The following is a 10,932-nucleotide window of genomic DNA, read 5'->3' on the forward strand; positions in this document are numbered from 1 at the left end:
GCTTCAAATCGCTTTAAACTATCGTCACTGCAATTGCGTATTTAACGTGGCGCTGCACTCTGATGTTGTAGGAAGAACACGTTTGTTACAAAGTCTATTTAATTAAGTGGAACGTGTTGTGTCTGTATATGTATATTTAAAGTTTGCGTGTAATTTTGACGTGACGTCACATTTCTCAAACCCCGCCCCTCCCCTCCCCTCGTCACACATCGTCACGAATGTCTGACCCCACCCCTCACCCCCACCCACCACCACCCACCCCAGGTGCGTGACGTCATTTATGGCCGGCCCCCTTAGGTCAATTCAGCCTCAAATGAGCACTTGGTGTGTTGTGTAAACATCACCACTCGGGAGGCCAAGCAGGCCGGGGATTGGGGCTGGCTGCCCACCGTGATTTGATTGGTCGGTGCTACCTTACTGACAGCGCTTGCCCCAACAGTCCGTTAAAGCTATATGGGGGATCTTTGTCTCTTGTGCTCTGCTGCCTCTCTCTCTCGTCTAGAGATCTGAAGGTGTCCAACCTCCTCATGACTGACAAAGGCTGCGTCAAGATAGGTGACTACACTTGCAACGTGTCCCCTCTGTCTCCACCAATCGGATCGCTCCCTCTTTCCACCTATGAGCTCACCTTCTCTCTCTTCACCAATCAGCTCCACCTTCTCTCTCCACCTATCAGCTCCCCCCCTTCTCTCCACCAATCAGCTCCCCCCCCTCTCAACTAATTAACTCCCCACCCCTCTCTCCACCAATCAGCTCCTTCCCTCTCTTTCCACCATACAGCTCCCCCCCCTCTCTCCACCAATAAGCTCCCCCCCCTCTCTCCACCAATAAGCTCCCCCCCCTCTCTCAACCAATCAGCTCCCCCCCCTCCACCAATCAGCTCTCCCCCTCTCTCCACCAATCAGCTCCCCCCCTCTCTCCACCAATCAGCTCCCCCCCCTCTCTCCACCAATCAGCTCCCCCCCCTCTCTCCACCAATCAGCTCCCCCCCTCTCTCCACCAATCAGCTCCCCCCCCTCTATCCACCAATCAGCTCCCCCCCTCTCTCCACCAATCAGCTCCCCCCCCTCTCTCCACCAATCAGCTCTCCCCCCCTCTCTCCACCAATCAGCTCCCCCTCTCTCTCCACCAATCAGCTCCCCCCCTCTCTCTCCACCAATCAGCTCCCCCCCTCTCTCTCCACCAATCAGCTCCCCCCCCTCTCTCCACCAATCAGCTCCCCCCTCTCTCTCCACAAATCAGCTCCCCCCCTCTCTCTCCACCAATCACGTGCAGGTCACATATGGTGGGATAAAGTGTGGATGCCTCCACCTTGTTGATGGTGACGGTGGTGACGATGATTAAGGTGGTGACTATGATGAAGGTGGTGACTATGGTGAAGGTGGTGACTGTGGTGAAGGTGGTGACGGTGGTGACGGTGGTGACGGTGGTGACGATGGTGACGGTGGTGACGGTGGTGACTATGGTGACTGTGGTGAAGGTGGTGACTATGGTGACGGTGGTGACTGTGGTGACTGTGGTGAAGGTGGTGACGGTGGTGACGGTGGTGACGGTGGTGACGGTGGTGACGGTGGTGACTGTGGTGAAGGTGGTGACTATGGTGACGGTGGTGACTGTGGTGAAGGTGGTGACGGTGGTGACGGTGGTGACGGTGGTGACGATGGTGACGATGGTGACGGTAGTGACGGTGGTGACGGTGGTGACGGTGGTGACTGTGGTGAAGGTGGTGACTATGGTGACGGTGGTGACTGTGGTGAAGGTGGTGACGGTGGTGACGGTGGTGACGGTGGTGACGATGGTGACGATGGTGACGGTAGTGACGGTGGTGACTATGGTGACGGTGGTGACTATGGTGACGGTGGTGACTATGGTGACGGTGGTGACTATGGTGACTATGGTGACGGTGGTGACGATGGTGACGATAGTGACAATGGTGACGGTGGTGACGGTGGTGACAATGGTGAAGGTGGTGACGATGGTGACGGTGGTGACTATGGTGACGATGGTGACGGTGGTGACGATGGTGACGATAGTGACGATGGTGACGGTGGTGACGGTGGTGACAATGGTGACGGTGGTGACGATGGTGACTATGGTGACGATGGTGACTGTGGTGACGATGGTGACTGTGGTGACGGTGGTGACTGTGGTGACGATGGTGACGGTGGTGACTATGGTGACGATGGTGACTGTGGTGACGATGGTGACTGTGGTGACGGTGGTGACTGTGGTGACGATGGTGACGGTGGTGACTATGGTGACGGTGGTGACGGTGGTGACGGTGGTGAAGGTGGTGACGGTGGTGACGGTGGTGACGGTGGTGAAGGTGGTGACAATGGTGACTGTGGTGACGGTGGTGACTATGGTGATTATGGTGAAGGTGGTGAAGGTGGTGACGGTGGTGACGATTGTGACTATGGTGACGGTGGTGACGATGGTGACGGTGTTGTTGATCATGGTAGTGATGATGGTGACGGTGGTGACGATGGTGTTGGTGATGACGGTGGTGACTATGGTGACGGTGGTGACGGTGGTGACGATGGTGACGGTGGTGACTGTGGTGACGGTGGTGACGATGGTGAAGGTGGTGACGATGGTGACGGTGGTGACGGTGGTGACGGTGGTGACGATGGTGACGATGGTGACGGTGTTGTTGATCATGGTGGTGACGGTGGTGACGGTGGTGACGGTGGTGATGATGGTGACGGTGGTGACGGTGGTGACGATGGTGACGATGGTGACGGTGACGACGATGGTGACGATGGTGACGGTGGTGACGGTGGTGACGATGGTGACGATGGTGACGATGGTGACGGTGACGACGATGGTGACGATGGTGACGGTGGTGACGGTGGTGACGATGGTGACGGTGACGACGATGGTGACGGTGTTGTTGATCATGGTAGTGATGATGGTGACGGTGGTGACGATGGTGTTGGTGATGACGGTGGTGACTATGGTGACGGTGGTGACGGTGGTGACGATGGTGACGGTGGTGACTGTGGTGACGGTGGTGACGATGGTGAAGGTGGTGACGATGGTGACGGTGGTGACGGTGGTGACGATGGTGACGATGGTGACGGTGTTGTTGATCATGGTGGTGACGGTGGTGACGGTGGTGACGGTGGTGATGATGGTGGCGGTGGTGACGGTGGTGACGATGGTGACGATGGTGACGGTGACGACGATGGTGACGATGGTGACGGTGGTGACGGTGGTGACGATGGTGACGATGGTGACGATGGTGACGGTGACGACGATGGTGACGATGGTGACGGTGGTGACGGTGGTGACGATGGTGACGGTGACGACGATGGTGACGACGATGGTGACGGTGGTGACTATGGTGACAATGGTGACTACGGTGACTACGGTGACGGTGGTGACGATGGTGACTATGGTGACGATGGTGACTATGGTGACGATGGTGACTACGGTGACTACGGTGACTACGGTGACTACGGTGACGATGGTGACGGTGGTGACTATGGTGACAATGGTGACTACGGTGACTACGGTGACGGTGGTGACGATGGTGACGATGGTGACTATGGTGACGGTGGTGACGGTGGTGACGATGGTGACGATGGTGACGATGGTGACGATGGTGACGGTGGTGACGATGGTGACGGTCGTGACGATGGTGACGATGGTGATGGTGTTGTTGATCGTAGTAGTGACGATGGTGATGGTGTTGGTCGTGCTGTTCACGATGGTGGTGGTGATGGTGATGATGATGGTGTTGGTGTGGTCAGGATGATTTTGATGATGATGTTGTTGATGATGGTGTTGTTGATGATGGTGTTGGTGTGGTCAGGATGATTTAGATGATGACAATGTTGTTGGTGTGGTCAGGATGATTTAGATGATGATGGTAATGTTGTTGATGATGGTAATGTTGTTGATGATGGTAATGTTGTTGATGATGATGGTGGTGTTGATGATGGTGTTGGTGTGGTCAGGATGATTTAGATGATGGTAATGTTGTTGATGATGGTGTTGTTGATGATGATGGTGTTGATGATGGTGTTGGTGTAGTCAGGATGATTTAGATGATGTTGTTGATGATGGTGTTGTTGTTGACGATTACGGTGTGTGTGTGTGTGTTTGTGTTTCTCAGCTGACTTTGGGCTGGCCCGTGCATTTGGCGTACCTCTGCGACCGATGACTCCTAAGGTCGTGACCCTGTGGTGAGATCTCAGATGTGGCGGTGGATTTCCACGTTCCTATGACAGGAGAGAGAGCGGGAGGAGGGCGAGCGAGCGAGCGAGTCCATCTTATCCGACAACCGCTGTTGACTACCCCACAAAGCGGTGCTCATTTTATGGACCCCGTCCTCCGGAGGCAGGGAGGGAGGGAGGGAGATAGTGAGTCAATCCAAACTCGCTCGCGCTCACTCACGCTCACTCACGCAATCAGTTGTGCACTCGCACTCAAGAAGATCCACCCGTCACTGCCTCGAGCAGACCGTTGGCGCAGGCGCCGTTCGCGAATGCCATTTCGCGAACGGCGCCTTCGACTACCCTGTTAAGACGCCTGCGAGCGGTCGGGTCGGTGTCTCCCGCTCGCCGATTTATATTCGGAGGGGCTTCCTCGCAGCGCCGCTGTTCCTCCAAGGACGTTGTGCCGTGCGCCGTGCTCGGCGGAGCGGAGAGCCGTGCTCGGCACAGCCGCCGGCCGCCCCTCCACAGCACGTCCTGGGTTTAACCTACAGGCTGGATTGGCGTGAGGAGCATCGCAAATCCTCGAAGGATCTGGGCACAGTCCCGTCATCGGTGAGCTCCCCCGGGCGGGGAAGGCTGCGATGGCTGGGTCATGTAGCCCGCATGCCCAGCCCCACCGCATGCCGAAACGGCTTTTGTTCGGCCGGATCGAGGGGGCTAAGCGGGCTAGAGAAGAGATGGAGTGATGTGGTACAGGAGGACGTGGAGCTGAGTGGACTTGCCGATGACTGGTACCAGCGGTGTCAAGATTGGCCTCTGTGGAGGAGGCTCGTGAAGGACGCTACTGGGCAGTTGGAGGCATCGCCCTCCAACAACAACGGAGGGCGGAGGAGCGACGCTCACAACAACGAGCGGAGCGCCGGGTGGCTAAAGCACAGCAGGTTGGCACAGTAGGGGGCACAGGTGGTGCATCAGCCAGTCATCTCAGTCATCTCAGTCAGTCGACCCGTGGCACCTGCTGGGTCTGCCCCGTGACCTCCTGCCAGCAGGGAGCCTTCAACACTTCACGTGGCCTCAAAGTGCACATGGCCTGGCACAAGCGTCGTGGTGACGTCGCCGTCACTTAGTGGCGAATGGTACATGTACACACGTGTACATGTGTGTACGTGTGTGTACGTGTGTGTGTGTGTGTACGTGTGTGTACGTGTGTGTCTACGTGTGTGTGTGTGGTACGTGTGTGTATGTATGTGTGTACGTGTGTGTGTGTGAGTATGTGTGTGTGTGTACGTGTGTATGTGTGTATGTGTGTACGTGTGTGTGTATGTGTGTTCATGTGTACGTGTGTGTGTGTACGTGTGTGTGTGTACGTGTGTGTGCTACGTGTGTGTATGTATGTGTGTACGTGTGTGTGTGCACGTGTGTATGTGTGTGTACGTGTGTATGTGTGTGTGTGTACGTGTGTACGTGTGTGTGTGTGTGTGTACATGTGTGTACGTGTGTATGTGTGTGTGTGTACATGTGTGTACGTGTGTATGTGTGTGTGTGTACGTGTGTACGTGTGTGTATGTGTGTACGTGTGTACGTGTGTGTGTGTGTACGTGTGTGTGTGTACGTGTGTGTGTGTACGTGTGTACATGTGTGTACGTGTGTGTACGTGTGTACATGTGTACGTGTGTGTGAGTACGTGTGTGTGTGTATGTACATGTGTACGTGTGTGTGTGTATGTACGTGTATGTGTGTGTACGTGTGTGTGTGTGTACGTGTACGTGTGTGTGTACACGTGTGTGTGTGTACGTGTGTGTGTACGTGTGTGTGTGTGTACGTGTGTGTGTGTACGTGTGTGTGTACGTGTGTGTGTGTATGTATGTGTGTGTGTACGTGTGTGTATGTGTGTGTGTATGTGTGTACACGTGTGTGTGTGTGTACACGTGTGTGTGTGTGTACGTGTGTGTGTGTATGTGTGGGGAGCGGTAGTGTAGCGGTTAGCGCGCTGCGCTATGAACCTGGCGACCCGGGTTCGATTCCCGCTCACGGCCAACACCAGTGACGATTATCTGAACCGGTCCCGGGCCTCCCCTAGGTCGACTCAGCCTCAAATGAGTACCTGGTGCGGTGTGTAAACATCGCCACTAGGGAGACAAAGGCGGTCGGGCGTGGTGCTGGCCACCCACCCCCTCGTGTACCGTTCCGGCCTTCATAGGTGCTCGCTAACAGCACTTGCCCCTACAGTCTGTTACAGGCTATATGGGGGATCTTTGTTTATCTTTGTGTATGTCTGGCAAAACAACCCCCTACCTCCTCGCGTTGCCGGACGGGCAACTCTGTCGTGGACAGTGCTCTGGGGGGAGATCCAATTTTGATTGGCTCCTCCCCTCATGGCATATGTGTCCACCACAGGGGCTAAACGGGGGCTCTGGACGGGTGCGAGGGGCTGGTAACCCCTCCACCTTCAATTAATTACCACGAAACCACGAGTTAAACTGAAATATGTAACTAATAAGCTTGTGCCGGAGGCCCCGGGGGGGCCAGGCGTCTATGACGTCTCCTGGCCAAACCCCAATTGGCGGAGCCAGGAGATTGAATACCTACCCTCGGGGCTACTCCAGAAACAACGAAAAGCCACTACGGGTGGCCACGTGGAATGTTCGAACGCTCGCTGCGGAGGAGAGGCTGCCACTCCTCTGTCGGGAGCTGGACCGGTACCGCCTGGATTTATGCGGCATTCAGGAGGTCCGGTGGACCGGCTCTGGCTCCTGCCACCATGAGGGGTGGACAGTCCTCTACTCGGGGCAGCAGACTGCCAAACAACAGGGTGTGGCTCTTCTTTTGAACAAAAGAATGAAGGGGGCGTGGGAGCGTGGCGGTGAGGTGTGGGAAGCTGTAAGCCCCAGGCTACTTTGGGCTCGCCTTCCCATCAACCGGAGGCGAGGAATGGTGCTCGTGGTTACTTATGCCCCCACCGAAGATGAACATCCGTGGAGGGATGCAGGCAAAGCCGATGAGTCAGATGCCTTCCATGACCTGTCACAGGTGCTGGCTAAAGTGGCCCCTCGGGATAGAGTCATCATGTTGGGTGACTTCAATGCCCGAGTTGGTCATGATACTGGCACCTGGTCTGGAGTGATTGGAGGGCATGGGCCAGATCAGCTCAATAACAACGGTAGGAGGCTGCTAGATTTTTGTGCAGCCCATGGGCTTGTAATTACCAACACGCTGTTCCGGCATCGGCGCATCCACACAACATCATGGATGCATGCCGGGTCCAAGCAAGAACATCTGCTGGACTACATAGTGACGGACCAGCGGATGCGAGCCCATGTCCTTGACACCAGGACCTACCGTGGAGCTGATCTGCCCTCTGACCATCGACTAGTCATCTGTAAGATGCGCCTGCCATTCTTCCACTCCGGTGGTGGGTGTACACCCAGGACCCCATTCCAACCTAAAGTGGCCTGGTCTCAGTTATCTCATGAAAGTTGCAAGCGAGAATTTCATCATCGCTTGCGGCTGGGATTGGCATCGTCCCCGACTCCTCCTGATGTCGAGGGTAAATGGGCGAGGTTTAGGACTGTGACTCATGCAGCTGCAATGGCTGCTTTGGGTACGCGGTCCAGACCTCCCCAGACACCCTGGCTGACAAAGGAGGTGTTCAGGATGGTTGAGAAAAGGCGACAGGCCCACTGTCATCGGCTACAGAATCCCACGTCAGAGAATGAGGAGGCTTACCGCAGTCTTCGCTCGGAGGTTCGGAGAGCCGTGAGGCGCTGCAAGGATGGGTGGTGGTCGCGGGTTGCTGAGGAGATGGAGTCTTCCTCAGTGGCCCGTGATCACAAATCTCTATTTAACTCCATCAAAAAAGTAACCTGCAGCGCCACACCTATTACCATAATTAGGGGAAAAAACGGTGATCCAATTTCCGACCCCCAGGAACAGGTTCGCAGATTTGCTGAGCATTTCTGTGAGGTCCTGGGGGAGGGAAAATCCCTCAGCCAGGAAAACATCGTGGCACAAAGTGAGGATGACCCTGCTGAGGCTGTGGTGCCTCAAATATTGGATGAAGTCACCCCCGGTGAGTGGCTGGCTGAGGTGCCATCTGCTGAGGAAGTATTGAAGGCGATCCGGAGTCTGAGACCAGGAAAGGCAGCGGGCAGAGATGATCTCCCAAGCGAAATGCTGAGGGAGGGTGGCGTTTGTGCACAGACTGCCCTATATGACATCATAACAACAGTCTGGACCACTGGACGGGTTCCGCAGGATTGGAAGGATGCCCTGGTGGTCCCCCTTTTTAAGAAGGGGGACCGCACAGACTGTAACAACTACAGGGGCATCTCACTCCTCAGTGTGCCAGGAAAGGTCCTGGCAAGGATTATTCAGCATCGCCTTGCCAGGCACGCTGAGGAGAGGCTTGCGGAGCCCCAATGCGGTTTCAGGAAAGGGTGATCCTGCACAGATGCCATATTTTCTGTCCGTCTGCTACAGCAGAGGTGTAGGGAATTCCAACAAGACCTACATCTCTGCTTTATTGACCTGGTCAAGGCCTATGATACCATCAGTAGGCCTGGGCTCTGGGTCGTTCTTCGTGCTTTTGGAGTACCTGACCCTCTGCTCACGATCATTAAGGACCTTCATGATGGTGAGCGGGCCCGGGTAAAACTACGTGGCCGGGAGTCAGAGCCATTCCCTGTACACCTTGGGGTGCGACAGGGATGTCCTCTGGCTCCCACATTATTTAACATCTATTTTGACCACGTAGTTCGTGAAGCCTTCAATAGCTGTACCGGGGGAATCTCCATATGGTACAGATATAATGGGAGGCTAATCGATGCCCGGGTGCGGTCAAGGGATGGCTCCCTATTGCTCAACCACGTTATGTATGCTGATGATTTGGTAATAGCTGCTCAGTCAGAGGAGGAGTTGGAGACGCTGCTGCTGAGACTGGAGCGTGCCACTAAGAGGTGGGGCCTTACCAATCAGCCCCACCAAAACTAAGCACCTGCCTGGGTATTTTGTACCATCGGAGACTCCACCCCCACAACTCCCAATCGGTGATGGGGCAGTTGTGGAGAGAGTGGAGAGTTTCCCATACCTGGGCAGTGTGCTTATGACTGGCTCCAGTTTAACAGCAGAGGTCTCACTCCGAATCAGTCGAGCGGCAATATCTTTTCATCGGTTGCGTAACGCTGTGTGGAAGCTACCTGGTCTGTCGCTCCGCACTAAGCTTCAGGTCTTCTCGGCCATGGTCATTTCCTCCCTTCTCTACGCTTGCGAAACGTGGACCCCCCTAATGGAACATCTTCGCCGGTTAGAAACATTTAGGCTGGCCTGCCTATGATCCATCCTGGGTTTAACCAGACTGGATTGTGTGAGGAGCTCACAAATCCTTGAAAGATCTGGGCAGGGTCCCATCGGTGAGCTCCTCCGGCAGGCAAGGCTGCGATGGCTGGGTCATGTAGCCCGCATGCCCAGCCACCGCATGCCGAAACAGCTTTTGTTTGGCCGGATTGAGGGGGCTAAGCGGGCGCGGCACGGGCTAGAGAAGAGATGGAGTGATGTGGTACAGGAGGACGTGGAGCTGAGTGGACTTGCCGATGACTGGTACCAGCGGTGTCAAGATCGGCCTCTGTGGAGGAGGCTCGTGAAGGATGCTACTGGGCAGTTGGAGGCAGTCGCCCTCCAACAACAACGGAGGGCGGAGGAGCGACGCTCACAACAGCGAGCGGAGCGCCGGGTGGCTAAAGCACAGCAGGTTGGCACAGTAGGGGGCACAGGTGGTGCATCAGCCAGTCATCTCAGTCAGTCGACCCGTGGCACCTGGGTCTGCCCCGTGACCTCCTGTCAGCGGGCGTTCGACACTTCACGTGGCCTCAGGGTGCACATAGCCTGGCACAAGCGTCGTGGTGACGTCACCGCCACTTAGTGGCGAATGGCGGTTGTTGTTGTTGTGTGTACATGTGTACGTGTGTGTATGTGTACGTGTGTGTGTGAGTAGGTACCGAGCCCCTGAACTGCTCTTCGGCTCTGAGACACAGACCACAGCCATTGACATGTGGTGAGAGCAGGGGTGGTGGGGTCACGTGGTGGTGGTGATGATGATGGTGGTGGTGGTGGTGATGATTATGATGGTGGTGATGATGATGGTGATGATGATGATGATGGTGGTGGTGATGGTGGCGATGATGATGATGATGGTGGTGATGATGATGGTGGTGATGATGATGATGGTGATGATGATGATGATGGTGGTGATGATGATGGTGGTGGTGGTGATGATCATGATGATGGTGATGATGATGGTGGTGATGATTATGATGGTGGTATGGTGGTAATGACATTCATGATGACGATGATTACATCTGCTTTTTTATTTGGTGATGGTTGGAGGTGATGGGTTATATAGGATGAGATTTATTGTTACACTTATGCTAATGATGTCCATGTTGTTGCTGCTGCTTCCGCTGATCATGATATTGATGTTGGTGGTGCTCCTGGTGCTGATAGTGATATTGTTGCTGATGATGATATTGTTGCTGCTGATGATGATACCGATAGTAATATTGTGGTTGCTGCTGCTGCTGATGTTGGTATTGGTGCTGATGATGATATTGATGTTGGTGATGTTGGTAGTGGTTTCGGGCACGGCTGTGTAGCGGTTAGCACGCTGTGTTTTGTACCCGGCACCCCGAGTTTGATTCCCGCTCATGGCCACCACCGTCAGTGACGACTATCTAAACCTCTACTGGGCCTCACCTAGGTCGACTCAGCCTCAAAC

General features: G+C 55.1%; 2 protein-coding genes across 5 annotated transcripts in view; both read left to right on the forward strand.

The window, feature by feature from the left end:
* Nucleotides 1-10,263, forward strand: part of LOC142906673 (cyclin-dependent kinase 10-like) — a 35,036-nt gene extending 24,773 nt beyond the window's left edge. For all 4 annotated transcript variants that reach the window (XM_076054957.1, XM_076054956.1, XM_076054958.1 and 1 more), the window contains 3 exons: nt 503-555; nt 4,121-4,190; nt 10,153-10,263. In XM_076054957.1, coding sequence (XP_075911072.1) covers nt 503-555; nt 4,121-4,190; nt 10,153-10,216 — 187 coding nt within the window. In that variant the 3' untranslated portion in view covers nt 10,217-10,263. The remainder of the gene's footprint in view (nt 1-502; nt 556-4,120; nt 4,191-10,152) is intronic.
* The window catches only part of LOC116957025 (cyclin-dependent kinase 10), a 131,952-nt gene that overhangs the window by 5,208 nt on the left and 115,812 nt on the right, over nt 1-10,932 (forward strand). The gene's annotated exons all lie outside the window — the stretch shown is intronic.

This window comes from Petromyzon marinus, chromosome 69 (assembly GCF_048934315.1).
Source record: "Petromyzon marinus isolate PM22_M1 ecotype Great Lakes invasive population chromosome 69, UKy_Petmar_22M1.pri1.0, whole genome shotgun sequence".
NCBI classification, from domain to species: domain Eukaryota; kingdom Metazoa; phylum Chordata; class Hyperoartia; order Petromyzontiformes; family Petromyzontidae; genus Petromyzon; species Petromyzon marinus.